Here is a 24,691-nt window from a genome sequence, read left to right on the forward strand (position 1 = left end):
CTGACTAATCAGTAATAACTACTAACAAACCCCCGTGATGCATTTTCATCCTACCAGCCAGCCATCAATGAGTCACCCTCAAGTTAGTCAATTAAACTTGGTGTGTTATTATTGAAAAAAGAAAATCTCATTAAGAACAAAACGGAAATCCAGATCATAACCCAAAAATACGTATACACAAATATTATAAAGTTGGGATACGGAAAATTTTTAGAGGTTATGGTGTTTCCATCTTCCTAAACCTATGCCCCAACATTTTTTTAATTCGTTGTAATACAATCAATATAAGTTCAGTTCAATTTAGAAAATTATCAACATGAATTGAAATCTACGTTAACATAGAAAAGTTATATTTATTTTAATCAATAATGAATTGATAATATTCTTATAAATTAAAACTAATATTATTTTTATATATTTCACGTAACGTGTTGCAAAATCTATTGCATTACATGCATGTCATATACAGGAACGCCAACAGATTATCCAACCACTTCCATGTGCATGTTAATAGCTATATTTTCTCTCCGACCTAATTTATAAGAATTGGTTAGTCACAGCTTAAACCGAAGTCTATTCTCATCAGCGTTGGTCCAACGGTTTAATTATTTTTAAATCAGAATTGGACATGAAAATTACTAATATTTCAATTAGTCTATGTTCTTCCTTTTATTTTTTTTCTTTTTTTCTTCCTCCTACTACTATACCTAACACCTCCTTTTATATCAGTCACCCTATCAAATTGCCAGCTATTGCTGGGTTCGTTATCATTGAATGACAGTAATCCACTTTTGCCAAAAAGTCTTATGGATGACATAATCACTTTATTTTTTACCCACTGAAAATTGTTGACAGACTTAAACCGCTAACACATATTATCAATGACATCATTTCTTTTCAATATTTGTGGCAATGATACAGATATGAATCTCTTAATATGCCATTCATTAATGTCGCAACTGTATCACTAACGGTCCTTCTCTCTCTTTTTCTTTCCTTTTTTTTTTTTCTTTTTTTGCGGGTTGGGGTGGGGTGGGGAGATCAAATTAACAGTCACTGCTCATGAAACCCATTGACAGAAAATCCATATTGAGTAATACTTCAAGGCTGGAGTGGACAGTAAACCACACATTTCTTTTGGGAAAAATATTTGAACTCAGCTTCCGACCAGTATGCAAAACAAGTTTTCATCTGTGCAGCACTTAATTCACCACGCCAAGTGGCCCCAAAGCGACCTTCCAACTTTATGTGCAATAACCCTTCCAACAACTTAAGAACAGTATCTTTACTTTTATCATTTCTAAAGTTGGATCAATTATCTCCTATCAACCCAAGACCCTTAACCTGACAATTCATGTTCAAAAAATAAAGCAACAAATGGAATAAGAAAACAGAAGACGACAAATTTACATCAACGTCAACACCAATGATCCAGGACCCATCACCATGCACCTAATGATTAACTGCTAGTTTTGTAAACTAAAATTGGGAAAAGATCGAAATTGGTCCTTTAACTCTTTGGTCCAGATCGGCTTTTCCTCAATCTGGCACGTGTAACCCGAATGGCCTCATCCATGTTAGTCTCTTTTGGGGGAGGATTTTCATTTTCATTTGTTGATGAAGGTGCTGCTTCGATTTGCATTACTTCTGCTTTGGTTGATGAAGGCTGACTGGAAGTTTCCGGACCAGCATCTACTTTTTGGACACTGGAAGCTCCTGCAGGAGCCTTAAGTGCATTTGAAGCTGCAGCAGGAGGCACAGGAGCTTCTCGCACTTCTTCTGCAACATCTGTATGGTGCTGACTGGAAGATGTACTGGAGGTGGGAGACGGAGGTTCTTCATTCTCTGGTTGAGCTACAGCTGGTTGGCGATTGGAAGTATTAGAAGATTGACGGTTTGTGGCAGTGGCAGGTTGTCGGGCCCTAACACCTTGTTGTGGCTGAGATTTCAACAGTCAGAGAAGTTGAAGAACTATCAAGTATTCATAATCTATTCCACTTTTCTAAACAGTTGCAAAATAAAACATGGAACAAAATAATTAATTAAATGACACTAGAGGAAATCATGCCATGAAAAATAATAATTCAAACACCTGATGCGATGATGTGAATATACCTCATGTATGTGGATTATATTCACAGTTTACATGCAGAATATATTTACATAAACTTATTTAACCAGGAAGGATTTAACTTAATGAGTTGAAATACAGTTAGCAGAAACTGTAGCCAAGTCACAGCCAAAGGGAACCAGTTAATCTCCCAAGCAGAATGGGATACGCGACAGTGAACCAAAGTTGCAAAATCACAAGGAGCAAAGAAACAAGGCAATTCCGTTTTTCCCTTATTAGTGATTAAGCTAACATACTTAGATTATATGACATCTGGAACAAATAATGATAGATATGCATGTCTAATAAAACCACCTGAGTAGGGCGAGGCCTTGGTGTCGACTGCGCCGCAACATACTGCAAAATCTCAAAAATTCTTGTCTGACCATAACTTGCAGCTCTTTGCCAGTATAAAACTGCCATATCGCCAGCCCTAGTTCTTAGTTCCAACAAGTTGCGATCAATTTCATTCTCATGCTTTGCTACATATGGTCTGAAGAAGGAATCATACACATAGGTAGTCCCCTGACACAAATGACAAATGAGGGGCAATCAGAATTGAAATCTTCCAGCTGCATAACATGCCATCTTATCCAACCACAACCAAACCCCCATCGCCCCCACTCCCCCCCCAACCCCAAATACATACCATAGTTTTAGGGTACCACAAGTATATAAAAAATGCCAGCTTAGCTTCACTGTACATTGGAACCCTTCAAAAAAGCAAGACAGGGAAACAGAATCAAAATGCAAATTTGACAATTTGGAAAGAAAATTGCATCTGCAGTCAAACTAAGATTCCACACCATGAAATAAAAGCATCTCCGACTCTTTCACAAACTGTCAATACAGCCACCAAAATCCTGCAATGCAACCCAGAAATATACAATAAGGGGCTGATCTAGCACGAAGTTGTTTAGACGCACGAAAGGAGCAAATGACTTCATATCGAACTCACCAATACTGGCACCAAAATCTAAGTTGTTCAATTTCTGGCTTATTCTTTTCAACAGTTTTATAGCACTCATAAGCAGGATAAGCATAGCCAAAGATCATCCTGCCAAAATAAAAACATATGTTCAATTTTGACAAAAAATATAGTTCTCTTAAATGCAAATGAGAGGAAGAATCAGGATAACATTATCATACACAAGTCCTCTTGTAAGAAATGATCCAATCATCTTGTATGCCTGACTCTCAAAAACTCACCCAGCTGAAACAAGGATAATGACACTATTAGATCCAAAGCATAATAGATTAGCAAATTGTAAAATGCAGAAAATAGTGTTCAAGGATATTATCAAATGCTTGTTTATAACTTTGTAATCTCAAAGCACACAGACAATGAAACTCAAAAATCTTCCTCTGTAATAAAAAATAACAACAACAATGATAGTAATCAATACCAACAACAGTTAATGCCTCCTCATATAATCAGCAAAAAATACAGATTCAGCTTAAAGTTATATGTTTTCTAGAAAGCAAAAAATCACACAACATGTCATAAAACGACAATTGAAACCGCTATACTTTCCTGATTCCATAAACAGGTCCAAGATAATTCCTAATAAATCACTCCATACACGAAATAATTAAACACACAAGCAAAAAATGTGAACAATCTTCAGAAAAACACAAGCATCTGAAATCACACTCCATTTTCGTATTTAATCAACAGAAACTGTCGCCAAATAATCAAAATACTAAATTAAAAACTCATAAAATTAGGTTAAATCATAGGCAAAAAAGAAAAATAAGAATGTCATTAACTATCTAATGACAGAAAAAATATACAAATATGTCAAACACTAAGCAACAATCCAATCAACATCACTAACGAAAAGATTAATAAAAGAGAATGAAACGACTGATATTAGTACCTATTGATTATTATTATTATAATTATCTCCGGAACAAAAATGGAGTTAAGAAAAAAAAAATCAAGAAATCGCCGATGAGTTAACAAAGATCCCCGGCGTACGAAAAACCGGTGACGCCGAAATGTAACGGCGAACCGTTGCGATGTAGGCGTCGAGATAGAGACTGAGCCGAAAAAACAAAGATAGAGAGAGTGAAGTGATAGCAATTAGCAAAGCAGCCTTTTGTGTCGTTTTTTCAAAATTACTCCTCTGTTTCTTTTTTCTATATTTCTTTTGCTTTGGATTTGTGCTATTAAACTTATATTGTGTTCTGTGTAATTTAGAAGGAGCTATTTTTATGTACCAGACCCACGAGGATTGTTATCTTTGCTAGGGATTATTTACCGTTTGATTAAAAACAGACGGCTCACGTGCTCCTCCATATTATCAGTTTTCGACAAGTGTAAAGTACAGCAGCTGTAGATGATCTCTTTCCAAGATTCAAACTTTTCCTTTGTCTCCAATCAATATTTGATAGGGGCAGACCGAAGTTCAATACACTTTGTTACTTCCGCAATATTTTTTTAATTATAAGATCTAATTCAAATTAGAATATATATTTGATTTTTATTAATTAAAAGTTTATCATTATTATCTTTAAATTGGATTGGATAAAATTAAACATTGAAAAATTATATTTTATATTTAAATCATATACTGTATGCATAACAAAAATAAAATCTTTTTGATATTAAATCTATTTAATGATTATAATTATCACTAAAGATGTTTATTATAGATTAGCCTATAGATAAAAAAGTTCATAAAACCAAAATTCTCCTCGTGAATATTTAAAAAATAACCTATTTTAAACCATAAACGAATCTTATAAAAATTAATAGAACTATTTAATACAACTAAACTTTTTTGTAGAAAATACAATTAAAAGTTAAAATATAAATATAAAAGATAAAACAAAATATTAAAGTCACCTCAAAAAAATTTATAGATCTAATCATTCACATTGTTGATTTATAATATTAAATCAAGTACTATAGGTTAGTAATAAATATTTTAACTAATTATTGGCAATTTTTACACTTTTTTCTTTTAAATTTTATTTGAAAAACTAATACATGCATAAAGCTGTAAGTCAAGAAAATATAGTAATAATTTACGAGAATGCTCATAATTCTAAATATATATTAACTAAATAAAAATATGTACCCTATTTTAAAATTAAATGACAATAATATTTTATTTTATTTTATTTGTAAAATCATAGATTTTTGAATTGGAATAGAGTCAAGTTAGTTTACTAGAAGTTTAAGGCTCTTATATTCAAGACAATTATTTTTATATTAAATGATTATTGTAGTATTTTTTAGATATAAATACTATTTTTATATTTTTATATAATTATATATGTATTTAATTTAAAAAATTACTAAATTATAATTTTATAAATAATATATCATCTAATAAGATATCATGAAATTTAAAAATATATTAATATTTTATTTAATAAAATCATCTTTTAATTTTAATTAAAATAAAAAATATATTTTCTAATAATTTATTATTGATCATAATATATTTAGCCAGATAAATATATAAAAGTATTTATTTTATTAATTTTTATATTTATATTAATATTTGTAATTAGAAAATAAGATATGTATGATAAAAAAATTAAAATATATTTATAGAAAAATATTATTTCTTAAGTTTAAAAACGCGAAATCATAGGTAACTTTTTAATATTTTATTCTAAAAAAAGATAAACGTTTGTTTTTAATAGCAAAATAGGAGGAAAGTTTTCTAACTTAATTAAAACCAATCATTTTGTGTGAGATCTCGTTTCTTAGTTACTTAATACATGAATATTTTAGGCATAAAAATATAAAGCTTGGCTAAATAAGTTTTTGGCAATTTTGTCAAACAATTAAATTTATTAAACAGGTCTCTGGCTTTATCAAATATTATTCTGGAAATAGACACTTCTATATTACGTGTAAAATGTTTTTCAGGATAATGAGTTCGTCACCAGTCGTTCATGTAACGAAATAAAAGCCACAGTGATTTGACCATTTAGCCATTAATAAGAAAGACTATACATTCAATATCTAGTCGGCATTGTCGTCAAATAAAAATAGCAGTTGAGTCACGAGCATGTGAGGTTATTAGTGCTGTTCATAAAGCGCAAAGAAGGATCAGGTGGCGATTATTGAGTAAAGCATCTGATCGCCGTGGATAAGGAAGCAAAGTATACAATGTTTAGTCCATGAAGCTGTGTTGAATTACAAGATGGGGTATGTAAGAATAACGTTAGCCTCCCTCAAAAGTATAAAAATACTATTACACGCCCATCAATTTTTTAATGTTTTTAAGTTATGTCCTATTCATGCTTCTTTGCTTTTGCTTTACTCTCACACATGGAAAATGCTAAAGAGAATGACGTATTACAGAATAATGTTTGCTATTTCTTAATTAGATCTGATGCATCAGCTTTATCTAAACATATGCATAAAGCATATTTAATCTTCTTATGTTATTTCTTTTCTTTATTGGCTACAAAAGGGGATTATCATTAAACTATTCAATCTTTTTGCCAATGCATGTAATTAAATACCACATTGCTCAAGGTACTTACTGGATAAGGTTTACGACATTTTTTAATGCAAGGGCGTTCGTTCCTCTAATTAATTTATCGTAATTTTATTAAATTTGCAAGCTAAAATGCTCAATAACTTTTTGTACTGTAATTATAAATTAAAATTTTTATTTCCAATAGTTTAGATAAAATTAGTCAATCGAGCAAATTAAGAAGCCGTAATATATATTATTGGCGAGCTTTGAAATGGAGAATCTCACTTTTCCACCTTTCTTCAGTGTGATTGGATAAAGCACATTATATTTTGTGTTGAGGGTCATCCACCAAGACCCTGTAGCACTCGGTGATAGATTGATCAGTCTTCAAAAATTTAATAGTGTCAAAGGAGTATATTATAACTTGAAACATATTCTAGGAACAGTATGATAAAATAGGGTACAATCATGTGCTCTACTATAATGCGGGCCTTCATTAGAATTTTCTTCAATCATGCACATTTATATGTTTATTTTAAATAATAAATCTTTTGTATATATCTATTTTAAATATTTTACCCTAATATCTTTAGAAAATGAAATAGATAACATTTAAGAAATAGTTACTATATGTGTAATAAAAACTATTGATAGTAAAATATAAATAAATCTTAACAACAATTCAATAATCGGTTAGAATTATAAATTAGTTAAGATGTAATTGGAATTTAAAAAGTCAAACAGAATATCGAGAATATAAATACAATACACAATAAAATAATTGAAAAGTTTTATAGATAAATTACCAAAGTGAAACTTTGGATAAAAAGATCACTAACAGTGTAGAAATTTTGGAGGAGTTATCAACCAACCATGTAGAATTGGAAGTAAAAACATCTTGGCTTTAATAACATCAGTATTACTTTTATTTGCTTACCCCACATAAACATAATGTCGATCTCTCTTTCTCTCTCTCGCAATCCATAAATGTAAACTGCTGTGTGTTGTTCACGTTAGACATTAAAATCATAGTTGGATACATTATTTGGACATATTGCTCGCATAAATCTGCAATGGATATGTTATTTGGAAGGTTAGATGGAGCGGTTGGAGTCTCGTTCGTATACATTATGCTAGCATTTGGTACTAAATGTTTCATAAAGAAGAAAAAGATCTTAAATGAAGCAAGGATTATGAAAAGCAGCTGAGATTGTGATTGGTTTATTTAGTGTTTATCTACTAGAAAGAAAAAAGTTGGTTAAACCAGGACCAACTTCATTTAGGAAACACCCACGACGTTTCTCCTCATTGATGTTGTAACTGTAACTGTACACTTGAGAACAAGGCAGTTTTTTGTGTCAATTACAAGCAACGACAAAAGGAGCAATCAAGAAAAGAAGAAATGTACCCCATTATTTGAGTAAAGGCTAAAGCAGAGCAACCGAAAAGCTTCAAGGGACCTTTAGCTGGAGAGGAAAGGGAAGCACATGTGGTAATGGGATGGGATGGGAAGGGTTCCCCAAAGCCTTGGATTCTGCGTTTTATCAAAAAGTCAAGTACTGGTCCAATAACACATCCATTTCATGGGGGGAATGGCCCAATGGCAATGGCATCACCACCCAGTTCAGCATATTGGTCGCACTCTCATGTGCCTCTTAATTATATCCGTTTGTTGGTGTGTCTCTCTCAACTCCTTACGGACCTTACCATACTTCAAACGCACACAGAGACACACAGTAACTAAAAGACTGTAACTGTATGAGCTTAGTTACCCACATCTACATTATTCAGCTAATAATATAGTGATCAAGTGCATGTCGTGTATTCTTCTTTAAAAAAGAAAAGCTACTTTTGAATTTAGCGTAACCAGATTGAAGTTGAACAATAATTAATATCATACTGTAAGCATGTCCATAATGCCTCTCCTCATTATTGCATGTTATCGAATTTAACACCGTTTGCCAAATTAATATGATCATGTAATTGACTTCTGCGGACTCTAGCTGTTGGGGAAGCAAGAGCTCTATTTAGCCTTTTTTTTATTTTCCGAAATTTTTATCTTTTTTCTTTTTCTATAGTTATTTTTGTAATCCATTTCTTTTAAAAAAATAAAATAAATCATTTTATTAGTGTAGATTTTTAAGAAAATAAAAGCAGTAAATTTAAAAAAAAAAATTAAAAATTAAAAACCTAAAGTATCCAGAATAAATGCCAAACTGGCCATAATTTATGCTTCATAGCAAGTTTAAGCACACCTTTTCTCTTTTTTCTCTTTGTGTTAATCACATTAAGCATCATCCTCTTTCATTATTTGGGAACACACATAACATTACAATAGTGAATATGCCTGTTGGTGGTGATTTTCCACATCTAAGTCTAGAAAAAAAAGAAAAAAGAAAAACTCTGACAATGACTCATTAGTTTGACTAAAAGATGCGGATGTCTATTTTTGTTATTATATGAATTTGGAACTATTATACAAACTTTAATTATCTTAAATGAATTTAACTGCAACCAATATTTTTCTCAGAATAACCCCATAATACTTATTTGTTAAATATCAGATAAACACAAGTAGAGTATGTTATAATTGAACCGTCAATCTAAATTTCAGTTTTATTAAAGTAGCTAGATTGAATAATGGAAACAAAATTTATGTTGTTAATGGTCAGCAAAAAGATGTCAACATTCTATTCAAAACAAATGGTGCCAATGGGCCTAATTAATAACTCTGGCTAACTCAAAGATAAGGGCCTAATATTGACATCATAGCACCATGGGCAACATATAGGACTTGGGCTTCCTGAAAGTAGCCACAGAAGTCCCGCCACGTGGTATGAGCATCTGATCGCAACCGTTTGGTGGTTGATGTGTGAAATTGCCCCACATATCCAAATCGCCATGGCTTCGATTTGTTGGCGGTCTTTCAGTTCAGCAGACTGGTAGCCACTCGAGAATTGGAGAGTAAGTAAAAGCAGAAATGCCTTTAGCACCTTCAATTCCTCGTCTTCATTCGCCATTTCTTTGCTGTCCGCTTAAAACATCTACTTTAACTGCATCCTGCAAGTCTTTAAGAAATCAGCGCTCATCATCATCTTATCCATGCATCAGAGCTATTGATCTTGATCAGAACACGGTTCTTTCTCCACTCATTTTTCTTTCTTATTTCTTTTTTAAATAAACAAAATTAGATGTGTACTGATAAAGGAATGTGTAATTAAAATTAGGTAGTGGCAATATCTGTTGGAGTTGTGAGCATTGCTATTGGAATAGGCATTCCAGTCTTCTACGAAACCCAAATCGATAATGCTGTAAGCTAGTTTCTTTATTTATTTAACATTCTTTTTTTTTTTTGTTTTTCTTCTCCTTCTGGCCTGCAACTGTACAATGGTTAAGCGCCTTTATGATTACATGCTGCAGGCAAAGCGAGAAAATACTCAGCCATGCTTCCCTTGCAATGGCTCCGGTGCTCGTAAGATACTCTAATCAATTGCATTCTTCTCCTTTTCTGGCCGAAATTAATTTATGCCTTTTGTCAACAATCTGCTTGTTTGCTGGTGTGCCTCTGTAGTCTATATCATTTTATATGGGATATGAAAAACCATAAATTTGGTGGGATAATCAATGTTTAGTTGTTTAGAGGCCATATGTTTCATTTTGCCTGGCCTTGTTTTCTTTCAATCATGCGGATAGCAACTGGCTTACACAAGTATATGTCAGTATGTGAAACACCTTAATGAAGGTGCTAACACAACTGTGTAGAGAATGTATTAAACTTCTTCCACTAGATGCCATTGGCTTCTGCTCTTCTTTTTTGATGTACTTGATTGAAATACTTGGATTATATACTTGCTCTTTGGTTTAAATGATTCATTTAGCGAGCAATGTTCAACACTTCTACGTTACTTTTTTTATCAATGAAAAGTGAAAACTGGAATCTTGTATTGTTCAGAGCTGATTCTGCAAATGCACTATCCATTTTGAGCAAAAGAGGCGGATAGTGGCTGCATATGCAACGCTAAGATCTTATATATAGAGCTCAAATTTCTTAGTAATGAAATTCAAAAAGACATGATTCTGGAATCATAACTCAAGTTTTCTGGTCCTTTGAATTTGATATGACCATGTTGAACGTCTGACTTCTATATTCTGTTTCTTACACATAGAATTGGTTTACTTCTTATCCAGAGAGATGCAGATTTTGTACGGGGACTGGCTCAGTGACAGTAGAGCTTGGTGGTGAAGAGAAAGAAGTCTCCAGGTGCATCAATTGTGATGGTGCGGGTTCTTTGACATGCACGACATGTCAAGGCACTGGAATACAACCGCGGTATCTTGATCGCAGGTATGAATCTGTGAATTATGTTTTCTTTTGGTTTTTGCAGACAAGTTGTAATTGGAAAAACGTGCTGGCGCTTTATAATTTTGATTAGTCATTATGATTGTAAAATTAGGAAAAGAGCATGCGGCCATGATAAATATGTACTGAACTTTTGCCCGATACTTGTCCTAAAAACGTCAATAGTATTAAGAACTTACTAGGCATTCGAAGCATGCACAGACTAAGCTGGAGCAGGGAAGTAATTGCGTTTTGCTCTTCATTCGATGTGTGATTAAGTTTCAAGTTGATATAGAGACAGATAATTGAAGGCTTGAAATTCTGAATTGAATTGCTAACACAAGTGTATGTTACTGCAAGCAGAGAATTCAAAGATGATGATTGAAGCTGTTCAGACGTAGAAGCAATGGTTTTGCATTCAATCCAAGGGAAATTCAATTCTCTAATGGGAACTAGAAGAGATCAGCACCTTTTTCCTATTCCATCTTTCTAATGTTATAACATTTGAATTACTCACATATAGCTTTCATATTTTCTATTGATACGTAATGTGGTTGTCAGATAACATGATTGGGTGGCATTTGACCTTTCCTTGTACTGTAAGCAATTTTTTTGTTTTACCACTTATTTTGCAAAATATATACGGATATGTTGAGTGAAGCCGAGTGTTAAAATATAAAAAAATTAAATAAATAAGACTAAAATTAAAAAATAATAATTTTAATTTTAAAGTGACCAAATAATTAAAATCAAAAGAATAAATACATATTTAACTTAATTAAATAACTATATTAATCATTAAAAATAGCACATATTAGTTTAGAAATATAATTGGATAATATTAAGAAAAGAAAGAGAAGGATTCTTAACATATCAAAGATTTTATTGGAAAATAATTCTATAATATCAAATTTGATCATGATATTTCCAACTATGTCATTTACCATGTATTTATCATATATATTTAATTTAATGTTAGTTGAATCTTTTGTACATATAAAACTTTTTAAATATAAAAGTGCAATTTTAATTGAAAAATATTTTCATATAAAGTAACAATGTGCTCAATACGCCAACATAATTTTGATACATAATGATGTGTAGTTTTCATAAATTTTAGATATTGTTAATATTAATTATGTAAATATATAAATATATAAATATATAAATACTCAGTTAATTTTCTAATTAATTAAATAATAACCATAATTCTAACAAATATAATATTAATTATATTTTTATTATTGATTTAGATTTAAGAAAATCTTAAATATTTAATTGAATTATGATATTATTATTTGTTAAACTTTTGCTATATTTGTTTAATGTATATAAGCTTCTTTCGGAAGAGGAAGTGCAATTTTAATTTTTTTTAAAAAGCAACTTTTTTTTTTTTTCATTCAATCTAATACTTTTATTATAAGAAATATTATAAGAAATTTTAGGAGATTTTTTCTCCCTACTAAACTTACCATAAGATTCTTCAAAAACTCTTAATTTTTTTAAATTAAAATCCTAATCTAATTATATAACTTAATGAACCTGCATAAAATCATTCAAGAGGACATGTACTCAAGCTCATCTTTAAGAGAATGAATCTTTTATGGAAGGATCAGAAAAAAATGGGTCCGGATTATAGAAGTCGTGCTGGAGTGGAGAGAAAACTGGCAGTTCTAGAAGCTACAACAAATACAATAAACAGTAATATATTTGATTCTAGCTAATTTCTTAAAACTCTTAAGAGAATCAAATAAAGAGCCGAATGAAGAAAATCTCTAACCAGCGTATATAAGAAAAAGAAATATGTAAATGTCTCATACTATCAGGGATTACACTCATTCCAATGGCGAGGAGAAGTGATTCGTCATAATAATAACGAGTTTCGATATCAACTCCTTAACATGGCGGGATTCAGGAACATCTTCCAACTCAGACTGGAAACAGTGATTATACCGCTTTTGGTTGAGAAAATATTGTTTATATTTAACAAACCATATTTCAAATGAACAAAAAGAACATAAGAAAAGAAAGAGAGGAAGAAAAACATTACGCTTGCCTAGCAGAGGTCATGAAGAAAGAAGCTAAAGGATTCTGTTGAGGAAGGACAAGAACTCGATGATCTCTCTCTGGTGTTCATGCTGATTAAGATAGCAGAAGAAAGAGAAAGAGGTTTCGATTGCACAATTGTAGGATGAACGCGCAGTTATTTAATTTGGAACACAAGGGTATTATTGTAAAACGTACTTTCAAAACAGTAAACGGTGCCGTATTTCTGCTGCACTACTCGGCCACCGAGAAAAAAATTTAGAAATCTCTCTGCATTAGATCGTTTCGGCTGGATTAAAAGCAAAACTTGACGTTTTTGTAGTAGTTTATACTTCATAGAGAAAGCTAGGGTTTAGCAGATAGATAGAGGGGGAAAGATGTTGTACATAATAGGTCTAGGATTAGGCAACGAGAAAGACATAACTTTAAGAGGTTTAGAAGCAGTTAAGAAGTGCGAGAAAGTTTACATGGAAGCTTACACTTCTCTTCTCTCTTTCGGCCTCTCTACCGACGGACTTTCTACTCTGGTAACTTTTCTATACCATTTTTCTCCTTTTTTTCTTTTCGTAATTTATTTATTTATTCTTTATTTGTTGATTTTTTGTTTTATGAATTTGATTTTCTTTTTAAGGAAAATCTCTACGGAAAACCAATCATAATTGCAGATAGAGAAATGGTAGAAGAGAAAGCTGATGAGATGTTATCAGCAGCTAGCTCATCTGATGTGGCATTCCTCGTTGTTGGTGATCCTTTTGGGTATTATGTCCTCTGTTCTCAATTTTACTCTGACGTTTGTCTATGTCTGCTGCTTTTTTTTTTTTTCTTTTTAAAGTTTAATTAATTTGATTTGGATGTTATGTAATGTAGAGCTACAACACATACTGATCTTGTTGTTCGAGCCAAGACATTAGGAATTGACGTGAAAGTAGTACATAATGCATCTGTAATGAATGCTGTCGGGATTTGTGGATTACAATTGTATCGCTATGGTGAGACGGTTTCAATTCCCTTTTTCACTGATAATTGGAGACCTGGTAGCTTTTATGAGAAGATTAAAACAAATCGTGATCTTGGATTGCATACTCTTTGCTTGTTAGGTGAGTTTTTCTTATTTGTTCAATTTGATTGTGTCACTTGCCTGTGCATCAATACTGACGTTAGCAGCAGCTTTGCATGTCTTACTAATTAGTATTTAGCTAAAACTTTAATAAGGCAAATTTATTTATCTAGTCTAGCCTTGGATATTTTGAAAATGTGATTTAGCTATAAGCAAGAATAAGAGCCTTGGAATTTCGGGAGTTAAATGCATTGGGTTATATCAATACTTGCAGTCCAATTGTGGAAAACACTGATTAGCTCTAGGTTGGTGCACCTCATACAAAACCTTTTGACTTATCAATAAAAATTGAAGAGAAACTATTCTTGTTCCTAGATGGTTGATAGGTTGTGTAGCAATTTCTTCTTAGAGATATCTGACAGAAAACTCTTATCAAATATCTTGCCAGATATACGAGTGAAGGAACCTTCATGGGAATCCTTGTCTAGGTACGTGTTCAAGAAACTAAAGAAGGCCTTTGAGTATTGGTTTGGGGATACCTTCATGTGGTTGCCTTTGCCTTGTGTGTGTGACTTTACATGGTTAATTATTGGTGGACTAATTCTTTTCTTTGTTATTTACCTGTTAAATTGTTTCAGAGGAAGGAAGAAGTATGAACCCCCTCGGTACATGACAATAAATACTGCCATTGAACAGCTCTTGGAGGTTGAGCAAAAACGTGGAGAATCTGGTAAGAGTCATTAGTGTTTTTCCTATCTCTAGTCTTTCATTTCGCAACAAGCATTTTCAAGCAACAAAAATTAGTTTGCTTTTGTGAAGCTATTTTATATTATTTCTTAAAAAGATTTCCTCAAATCTGATGCTGTAGTTATAAATTCCTTCCAGCTACTAGTTTAAGTGCCTTAAAATGTTGCCATATGCAAGTGGGCATTCAATTCTAGCTTATTACATGATCTTCCTAACCTCAAGTCGAGGCACATCCTAACTTACACTTTGTTTGCTGTTACCTAAGATATACCATAAAATTGTTCTTTGAATTTCTCATTTCTACTAACTTTGGTGTGATAGAGTTAGACCCTACTGAAAGTACTAAAAAGTTCTCCATTGTTCAATTGCAGTCCTCTATTGCTTTTGGCATTGGGTTCTGATATTTAATGTTCTCAACAGCTCTTAGTACGCTACTTTTTAAAGACTTGCAAAGATCTCAAACTGTCCCATGCTAATTATAGCAAGTTTGCAACCTATGACTTCTCCTGCAGCATATGATGAAGACACTAATTGCGTTGGATTTGCTCGGCTGGGAAGTGAGGATCAGATGATAGTCGCTGGAACAATGAGGCAATTGCTTACAGTTGATTTTGGAACACCATTGCATTGCCTTGTAATCGTTGGCAATACCCATCCCCTAGAAGAAGAAATGCTGGATGTTTACAAACTTGAAAAAGGGAGTCTAGACCACAAGGATGATGGAAGAGCGTGACTTTTTCCTTGATGAGTTAAATGTGCGAAGTTGGCAGGTAAATGTTCTTGGAATGAAAACCTTGCTTCATGTGATCCTTTTCAACTTTATGTTTAATTATTACAGTGTTTATGCTTTTGTAGCTTTTCTGGAGACACTGGACTCATGCTTCCAATGCATTTCTGTAGGTCCCTGCTGCCCTTTAAAGTTGTTAGAGAAGACTATTGTATTTTGGCTGTAAGCGGGTGGGAAGTAGATTTTATTCTTTCAAGCAAAGACCTTGTATACAATTTTATTTCTAAAAACAAGAATTTCATGCCTAATTTTGCATAAGAGCGAACTGTAATCTGTGTAAGCTTATCTATTGAAGCTGCTATACCGTGGAAGATGTGCTTTCTTTTAGCATTTTGCTGAGATTCTTTAAGAGTGACTTCAGTGAATGACTGAAGATCAGATGAGTTTGTATGTTTGTTTCAATACTTTTAATTAATTTACACTTCCAAAGGTCAAAGCTCAGAAGAAGCCTGTCTACAAACCTATCCTGCGCCGACTTTCAAAACTGAGAGCCCAAGTCCACCAAAATGCCCCCATAGTTTCACCTGTTAAGGGAAAAAGAATACTTGATGTAATTGCTACAGATGAAAATAGCGGTATCCTTTTCAAGTAGATTATATCTAAAAAACAAAAAAAAAACCCAGATCTGAAGAGTATTTTGTCCCTTGACCGGCTGAATTTGGTGCCCTTGTTAGCATTTAGACTTCTGTGCTTCACAGAAATACTAGTCAGGAGCGCATTGTCTCAGCCAGTAACTTGGATTGTCAGTAGGAAAGGAAGGCAATACTAGCACTGATTGCCATGAGGCTCACAGGTCAAATGACTTGAGAGATAGTCCATGTTCAGGTTGCTCAGCCACCTCCAGTTCATGTGAAGCATTCAACAATTCCTGGCGAGTTCTTTATCATAGACAATAACACATTTCAATTGCCTGCTTATAGTAGTAAAGAAGTACTAGCAATTAGCAAGTCACAGGTTTGTATATAAGCCTAGCTTCCTGGTATAACCAGACTAGAAAATATGGCTTGTTCATCATGAAAACATGATATAAAAGATTTGCTTGCAAACACTAAAGTTATCTTTTTACATCCTAGGGAAAAAGGCCAAACTTCTATAGCCTAAAAGAAAATGTTGGATCTACCACACTTCCCCTGCAACCAAGTCAAACGTAGCTGATCACCCTTCAAAGAGAGAAATGTCTCTCGGAAGTTAGGGTCCTCAAAGAGGTCTAAAGCTGCAAAGTAGAGTTGTTGGTCAACGTCTCCTATCTCATCTAGTGCTTTAATGCAATTAGCTATAGTAAATTTTTTATCCTTTTGTGTTAGTGAAACTTTTCTCCAACTTGAAGCAGCTACCATTTCTAACAAAGCTTCTGCCATAGCTTCATTTATTTCTTGATCCTTCTTGTTCTGCTCTGAAGAAGATTGTGTCTCTAACTGCCTTTTCCTTTTTCTCTCTGCTATATTCTTAATTATATTATCTGGCAACACAGGGTTTCCTTGCATTGGTCTAGACGAAGATGGATTTTCAGAATGAGAGGACCCAGCAACCATATGTGAAGTTAAGCCTGCAGAACCATTTCCAACAGTTTTTTCCAACCCTTCAAAGTGACTTGATTGTGCATACTTTCCATCAGCTGATGTATCTGTGAATATTGCGCATAGTTGCTCATATATAGGACAGTCCTTGACTTTGATTGCCTCGGGCCTAGGTTGCGCCTGTAAGTTCAGGCTGTCAGCATTCGCAATATGATAGTAACAAAAAAATGCAAATTGTAAGTTCCAGAGAAGAAAAGAAAAAAGAATAAAAGAAATAAACAAACCCCAACATCCTCCCATAGGTCAAATCCAATGCAGCAAGAATCCTCCATTGTAAACTCATTTTGAACAAAAGCCGACTTCAAATTATAATAGCGGGTCCTCAGTACATCCAAGTGTTTTCTCAATTGATTGTTATTGAAATTTAGATCTGTCTGCTTATTGAACTCATCCCGTATGTGATTCCAAGTTTTCTTGTCAAAGACATTATTTGGTCTGTTTCCAAGCTGTATATGCTTCACTACCAAGTCTGCAAATATCTTATCAAGGGATGCTGTCCACCTTTTCCTTGAACGTTCATGCTTAGGGTGATTTCCAGTTTCAATATCCATCTAGAAAACATATCAACAAGATGACTCAAATTCTTATAACAGAAAGTGGGTAAATACTTAACGATGCATCTATCCGGCCAATGGCAAAAAATATATTGGAAAACCAATGTATTCCATAGTGTTTGACATATAAGTACAAGAATTCTTGATTATAAGAATCAAACCTCGTTCATTTCAAAGTTAATTACATGTAAACAAACGATATATAAGAAAATTTTGGTGAAATGCTACTATTTTAAACAACAAAATCAGAAGATTCACGCGATTAAAACCCTAAATAGAGATGGTACTAGCAGAATTACTCTTAAGTGCTAATAATCCTGCACAAATCACCTATGTAATCGAAAATAAAAATTGAGGCTTTTCACCTACACAACGCAAAAATCGCTGCGTCCCTTAAAGTCGAATAGGTTAAAGTAACAATGATGATTAACGGCAACGACGGATGCTCGTACGTTAACCTGATCGGAGATTTCACCGCATATTACACGAGGACGGTCTCATAGCCTCCAAAACTCCGTTCTAATGGAACTAATGCACCATTAAGAAAAGGAATTTTGACTGGAATGGTTTTTGTTGCGAGAATTAACAAATTGAGTTTTGAGGGACTGTTGATCTAATTAATCAGGAGTGCTCTATGTGAAACGACGATGATGACATGTTAATAGTTTTCCCAAATTGGCGCCTTGGTATATTATTAACATTGTGGGTTTTTAATCTAAAAACGGCTGCGTTTTAATAAGGATTAGTCCAAGTAGAATCCTGATAATTCGACGGCGTTTCGTTGAACAGAATGTATGCAAACGCATAAGCAACTTGTATTTGGTCAAAAACAAAATCATCTTAAAATCTGTTACAAAGTATTGAAGTACATCAATCCTTAAATGAAAGTAAATATTTTAGGAAGAATATTGATGTAAGAGTTCAGATTTATGTAATACAATACAAAGTTGAGGATTGTTCATGCAGCAGTAAAGCTAGTCCAAGTGAGGCAATTAATCCATTCTGTGAATACATCATCTTTTTTTCATTCACGTTCCATGTCATTTTCCTAATGAAGACATGAAACTAATTAGGTATGCAAATAGCAATGAAAACATAATTATCCTCTTTTTTCTTTTTATTTGTCTTTTCTAATTATTATTTTTTAGTTTCATCAGTACCGTTATTTTCCTTTTAGTTTCTCCATAATGCTGATGAAATTCTTTAATATTTATAAATAAATTGAAATTGTTCACAAATTGTATAAATATTGTTATTATTCTAATTAAAAATAATATTCTAATTATAATTTATAAGTAATATTTAATATTATTATATAAATAATATTTATAAAAAAATTAATATTGACAAAAAAATTTAAAAATATTCTGTTAACTAATTTTTAGTATTATATAAATTAATTTTATAAATGTAATTAATATCACTATTTTTTAGAATTAAAAATTATTATGAATAACTTATTAGTAATATAATACTAAAAATATTATTTAAAATATTATATTTCTATAATTAGAATCGTTGTCTAATTAAAAATTAAATTATTATCTAATATAATATTAAGATTAATAATATTTTTTAAAATTAGAATTATTATTTAATTAGAAATGTAACTTATTAGATTAATAAAATGAATTATAAAATTATATATAAATTTAAATTTTTAAATATAACAAGTAAGTACACATAAAAAAAATATATACCAGTATTGTTCATCATACTCATAAATTATATAATATAATCGTATTTAATAAATTGATATATAATATAATAAAAAATAGTAAATAATTATACTAGTAAAATATTATAATAATAAAATAAAAATTAAAAGAATAATATACTCTTTTATAAGTTTTTATTTCTAATTTCTATAAAAATTTATATTGAAATAGAGTGTGATGTAAAATAATTTACTAATTTTTTTTTATAAAACCAATAATATAAATAGAAACATTAAAAAAAATAAAAAATACGCGTACTGTGGTGAGTTATTATCCTCAACCTATCACTTATCTGCCAACATGTTGGGTTCCACTTGCCAAATTCAATAGAAAAAAAGTGGGCCCAAATGATGAAAGGGACAGCATAACTTCAAAACTGGACCATCAACTTCACCGTGGAGTGGGTAGTCTCTAGCTGCTCAATTGAGTCACCTTGCTTAAAAACTTGACAAGTTCAAAAAACCATTTACCAATTACCAGTTGTCGGTACTAGTGCAGTTGAACGGCCCATATCAAGTGGGACCCACTATTGCCACGGCACGGTCAAACACTTGCACTCTGTTAGTTTGTTAGTAGGCCTCTCTCTGCTTGATGGAGTCAACATCCGTTCCCTCTCGCCAAATCTCGGCCCCAAATCATGATTCAGGGGACATACCCGTCATTTACCAAACAGAAACGGCTGAAACTTTAAAATAACCGGGAAAAGGGAAACCCGATTTGTCGGTGCAGAAAATAACCAGCTACCACATTACTAACAAGAAAGAATCAGATTCTCCGCCATCGGGCTTTCTCCCTTCCGGGTTGGCTCAGATCCGACTCCAAAACTAATAAACTATTCCTTAATTAGGATTTTTAGTTTCTAAAACAAGCATTTACCCGCTACTTTTTTCTTTCTTTTGTAAATTAACAAAAGTTTGCAGAGCTGCATCTCTAAACCACAGATTTCCAAATTTTTGAATCGATTTCTCCTCATAAATCTCTATCGCATTGCTAAATGCAAGCGATTAGACATTGTATTCAATCTCGGAGAAGTTATTTAAATTTTCTTGGGAGTTTATAATCACATTATCGTGATAGATCTAGACCTTATAGATTGTTCTTGATATATAAGGCTCGCATTTTCCGAAATGGGGGAGAAGTCGAGGTCAAGAGGTTTCTGTGGTTGGTTCATTGTGGCTGTAGTATTAGCAGTAGTTGTGGTTGCGGTGGTTTACACAGTTAAAAAGAAAACTCATAATTCCGGCGATGCTAGTCCTGTTCCAGGCCCTCCCGGCGCTGTGGAAAAGAAATACGCGGATGCTCTCAATATCGCGATGCAATTCTTCGACATCCAAAAATGTACTTTATTTTAGCTAAGTTTTATGTGCACATTGTTCTGTTTCTAAATTTCTTTTGCTAGTTTTTATTGGAAATGCTGGTTTAATTATTAGTAATTAATGCAGCTGGTAAGTTGGTGGATAATGGTATATCATGGAGAGGTGACTCGGCTCTTGATGATGGAAATGAAGCGAAAAGAGACCTATCAAAAGGAATGTATGATGCTGGAGATCATATGAAGTTTGGTTTTCCAATGGCTTTTACTGCAACAATATTGTCTTGGGCTATTCTTGAGTATGGTGATCAAATGGATGCCGTTAATCAGTTGGAACCTGCTCAAGATTCGCTTAAGTGGATCACTGATTACCTCATCAATGCTCATGCTTCAGAAAATGTGCTTTACGTTCAGGTCAGTTGGATTTCATTAAATTGTAGAGTCTATTTAATTTCTGCAATTATAATACATTAAGCCTGTGAAACATTGCAGGTTGGTGATCCCAAGGCTGACCATGGTTGTTGGGACAGGCCTGAGGATATGACCGAGAAGAGGCCTCTTATTCAGGTGAATGAAACTTCTCCAGGATCAGACGTTGCTGCTGAAACTGCGGCAGCTCTGGCTTCTTCATCTCTGGTGTTTAAGAAAAGTGATCCAGCTTATTCAAGCACCCTTCTTAAGCATGCTCGACAATTGTTTAGTTTTGCTGATAGGCATAGAGGTTCTTACAGTGAGAGCATCCCTGAAGTCCAGAACTTCTATAATTCAACTGGATACGGGGATGAGCTTCTATGGGCGGCCACCTGGCTTTACCATGCAACAAATGATAAATCTTACCTCCAATATGTCACCGGAACAAATGGAAAATCCTATGCAAATTGGGGAAGTCCAACCTGGTTTAGTTGGGACAATAAACTAGCAGGAACCCAGGTAAACTTCATTTTTCCAGGAGACTGAACTTACTGCCACGCTATATAGATTTTTCACAAACTCGCATTTAGTCTTCCTATGTCTCAAATACATTTACTTCATTCCCAGGCGCAGATGTTCTTTCTTTGCGCGTTCAGTTTTTGCTTTCCTTACGCATGGCAAAACTGAGATGTGTGATGTCTGCATCTTCCTGATCCTATTTATCTGGAGATTAGCTTATGTTAATATATTCTTTTCCTAAATAATTCGTTTTTATCTGCAGTTATTGCATGGCCATAAAATTATATGGACTGATTGTAAAATCAGGGAACTGCAGTTGGCTATGAGATATTTTTAACCTAAATGTTTGCATGTCAATGCATGTAGAAGAAAGTTTTTTTATTTTAAATACTATCTAGTTATCTGTCTCAGTTTTTTTTCTTTCGGTCGGTCTGTTCTTTTTTCAATTTTCAAGATAACTAAATGATAAAGAGAAATCTCTTTTCAACAAGTTCTTCATCATACAATGCTGAGATTCATGAAGTACGCAAACAGAAGGATTGAAAACTTCAGACATGCCAAAGCAGCTAGAAACATAATCTATTAGGTTTGGCTATAGATATGTTGCAAAATAAAACTGTATTGTTTACTTCTACTAAATTATTCTTTATCTAATTTGAATAAGCCTTTTTCCAGGCTGTTATTTGTTCTAAGGTAAATGATAGAAGTGCATGCTCGGCAGACCAATTCTTTGTGGTTGAAACTGTTGTCCCAGATTGAGATGCATAATAACATTGGGCAGATATCTGTATAATAGCTTGAATTTTGGTTGAAATTGTTGTCCCACATTGAGATGCATGACATCTGGGAAAGTATCTGCATAATAGCTCGGATTTTTCTTTAATTCTGCTAAAGGCATATATGGACAATTCGGTCTTCTCTTAGAAAATACTATTTCAACAGAGTTCTCAAGACTCAGACTATATTTAAATCTTGATCTTAGACTTCTTCTTTTAGTTTCGTCTCCACTCTTTGAGAGAAAAATTAATCTATTTTTAATGCAGGTTCTACTGTCCAGATTAACCTTCTTTGGTGAGAAAGACACCTCAAACTCAGGCCTTCAAATGTATAGGCAAACAGCTGAAGCTGTGATGTGCGGGCTTTTGCCTGATTCTCCAACAGCCACAAGCAGCAGAACTGATGGTAACGTATCTCCTTGGTAAATTAAGCTAGTAGCATGCAGATCAAGTTCCTGTTACAGTGTTACCTGTTATAGTCGTAAATGTTTTATTACCTTTTACATCTCATATCTGTGCTTGACACTTTGAAATGATTGGGCTGCTACTCCAGTCCTTCAACATGCTGTTCGTTTTGATTTACATTTTGGTCAACAGAAGCTGCTTTTTTTTTTTTTGGTGATTTATGGCACTCTACAATTGATATGAGAAAAAGATATATGGATAGCTGCTGTAATGTGAAATATCCTTGAGGATAATGAGTATCGTGAATCAATCTAGTAATTTATGCACTGGCGTGCTTTATAAAGAAATTGATTATTAATCATGTCTTGTATTCACCCTTAAGCAATGAAACAACTTTTGTTTCTGTCGAGATGTTTCAAAAGTTTAGAAGACTAGGAGAATGTAGACATTAGAGATTACCTTGATATTCTGCGCACTTTTAAAAGATGAAAAACATTTGAGATGATTACACATGCTAGCGAGTTTTTTTTTTTATCTTTACATAGTTGAATTTTTAAGCACTCTTGTCCTGATCTATGTAACATTGTCCGCTGCAATGATTCAGGTGGCCTTATATGGGTCAGTGAATGGAATGCTCTGCAACATCCTGTTGCTTCTGCATTCTTAGCTGCTCTTTATAGTGACTACATGCTTACTTCAAGGACTGCAAAGCTGTCTTGCGATGGAACTTCATTTAAACCATCTGATCTTCGGAAATTTGCCAAATCCCAGGTAAACTGGTCGTATTCTTCTGGCTATTCTAGCAAGTAATCAGAATTCACTGAAGTTCTTTATCTTGAAGCCTCATTCCTTCCAAACTGATAGTATTGTATAATCATTATCCAGGCTGATTATGTCTTGGGCAAGAATCCTATGAAAATGAGCTATCTTGTCGGATATGGTGACAAGTACCCACAATATGTGCACCATAGGGGAGCTTCAATCCCAGCTGATGCAACAACGGGCTGCAAGGATGGCTGGAAATGGCTTGATGCAGAGGAACCCAATCCCAATGTTGCTTACGGTGCATTTGTAGGTGGGCCCTTCTTAAACGAGTCATATGTTGATTCTCGGAACAACTCAATGCAAGGGGAACCAAGTACATATAACAGTGCAGTCATTGTTGGCCTGCTATCGAGCCTGGTCACCACGTCTTCAGCAGTTCAGTCCTTCGCCTAAAATTGTCCGGAGTATATCTCTAGTTACAATGTTGTTTGTACTATATGTAGCAGTAAGTGTTACTGGTTTCTATGCAGAATTTGCACCTTAAATAGTTTTACTTTACACTGTAATCCCCGTGTCTGAGTTTCTTGGTTCAGTTGCATGTAGAATCTTTTTTGCTTGTACCTAGTGGGATGCCCTAAAATACGAATCCTTCTTTTTTCACATAATTCTTTCCTTTCAAGTTTCAACATGTCATTGTTTCAGTTTGTTGCTGTCTACGTTGTTTATCAGTATCGTAACCCTTGATAATATTTACAGAGGCGACTTTAGCTCTATTGTAAACTTCTATTCTAATATCATATATTTATTAATGATGTGAAATATCTTTGGAGTCGCTCAATATCTTAGATTTTATTATTAAAACCAAGGCTTTTGGATTGAACAGTTATTTGGGAATTTCTTTAACACAAACACTTTAAATTTGAAATCATTGATCAGTAATAAACAATGGTCAAGAAAAATTGAAGAATGTCGTGGTCCTTTAATTAGAATAGTGGTTCGTTCAACTGTGTCATCATAATTGGCGTTTGTAGTGAGTAATTTTGATGGGACTATAGAAGAAACAACGAACTAAGCATCAAAGAATAATAAATAGTTGCTAGATTCTGTTTATAAAACCCAG

At 33.3% G+C, this 24,691-nt stretch overlaps 5 protein-coding genes across 7 annotated transcripts; 3 read left to right on the forward strand and 2 right to left on the reverse strand.

Moving 5' to 3' along the window:
- Positions 1 to 1,270: 1,270 nt before the first annotated feature.
- Positions 1,271 to 4,275, reverse strand: LOC8274647 (putative HVA22-like protein g). The gene is made up of 7 exons (XM_048371090.1): positions 3,991 to 4,275; positions 3,260 to 3,323; positions 3,069 to 3,167; positions 2,917 to 2,973; positions 2,760 to 2,823; positions 2,426 to 2,635; positions 1,271 to 1,939 (listed from the first exon to the last, which is right to left on the reverse strand). The coding sequence occupies exons 2-7, from the start codon at positions 3,289 to 3,291 to the stop codon at positions 1,511 to 1,513; spliced, it is 891 nt and encodes a 296-aa protein (XP_048227047.1). The 5' UTR covers positions 3,292 to 3,323; positions 3,991 to 4,275; the 3' UTR covers positions 1,271 to 1,510.
- Positions 4,276 to 9,453: 5,178 nt separating this feature from the next.
- On the forward strand, positions 9,454 to 11,557 carry LOC8274646 (protein SPA, chloroplastic). Its single transcript, XM_002510473.4, has 5 exons — positions 9,454 to 9,694; positions 9,786 to 9,869; positions 9,979 to 10,030; positions 10,747 to 10,903; positions 11,261 to 11,557. The coding sequence occupies exons 1-5, from the start codon at positions 9,539 to 9,541 to the stop codon at positions 11,280 to 11,282; spliced, it is 471 nt and encodes a 156-aa protein (XP_002510519.1). The 5' UTR covers positions 9,454 to 9,538; the 3' UTR covers positions 11,283 to 11,557.
- A 1,612-nt stretch (positions 11,558 to 13,169) lies between these two features.
- Positions 13,170 to 15,864, forward strand: LOC8274645 (probable diphthine methyl ester synthase). Of its 2 annotated transcripts, none has more exons than XM_015721515.3 (7): positions 13,170 to 13,470; positions 13,575 to 13,699; positions 13,811 to 14,040; positions 14,449 to 14,488; positions 14,639 to 14,730; positions 15,260 to 15,517; positions 15,648 to 15,864. In XM_015721515.3, the coding sequence occupies exons 1-6, from the start codon at positions 13,321 to 13,323 to the stop codon at positions 15,478 to 15,480; spliced, it is 858 nt and encodes a 285-aa protein (XP_015577001.2). In that variant the 5' UTR covers positions 13,170 to 13,320; the 3' UTR covers positions 15,481 to 15,517; positions 15,648 to 15,864. The 2 variants fall into 2 exon arrangements, with proteins under 2 accessions (XP_015577001.2, XP_002510518.2); XM_002510472.4 differs by having other exon boundaries at positions 13,172 to 13,470; positions 15,603 to 15,864.
- A 527-nt stretch (positions 15,865 to 16,391) lies between these two features.
- LOC8274644 (L10-interacting MYB domain-containing protein) lies at positions 16,392 to 18,331 on the reverse strand. Of its 2 annotated transcripts, none has more exons than XM_015721510.3 (3): positions 18,035 to 18,331; positions 17,336 to 17,662; positions 16,392 to 17,231 (listed from the first exon to the last, which is right to left on the reverse strand). In XM_015721510.3, exons 2-3 carry the CDS (start codon positions 17,660 to 17,662, stop codon positions 16,632 to 16,634), a joined length of 927 nt encoding a protein of 308 aa, XP_015576996.1. In that variant the 5' UTR covers positions 18,035 to 18,331; the 3' UTR covers positions 16,392 to 16,631. The 2 variants fall into 2 exon arrangements, with proteins under 2 accessions (XP_015576996.1, XP_015576992.1); XM_015721506.3 differs by having other exon boundaries at positions 18,031 to 18,331.
- Positions 18,332 to 19,839: 1,508 nt separating this feature from the next.
- On the forward strand, positions 19,840 to 24,231 carry LOC8274643 (endoglucanase 10). The gene is made up of 6 exons (XM_002510470.4): positions 19,840 to 20,721; positions 20,826 to 21,109; positions 21,188 to 21,625; positions 22,669 to 22,807; positions 23,411 to 23,577; positions 23,692 to 24,231. The coding sequence occupies exons 1-6, from the start codon at positions 20,511 to 20,513 to the stop codon at positions 24,022 to 24,024; spliced, it is 1,572 nt and encodes a 523-aa protein (XP_002510516.2). The 5' UTR covers positions 19,840 to 20,510; the 3' UTR covers positions 24,025 to 24,231.
- The last annotated feature ends 460 nt before the right edge of the window (positions 24,232 to 24,691 follow it).

Source organism: Ricinus communis, chromosome 2 (genome assembly GCF_019578655.1).
Source record: "Ricinus communis isolate WT05 ecotype wild-type chromosome 2, ASM1957865v1, whole genome shotgun sequence".
Lineage (NCBI taxonomy): Eukaryota > Viridiplantae > Streptophyta > Magnoliopsida > Malpighiales > Euphorbiaceae > Ricinus > Ricinus communis.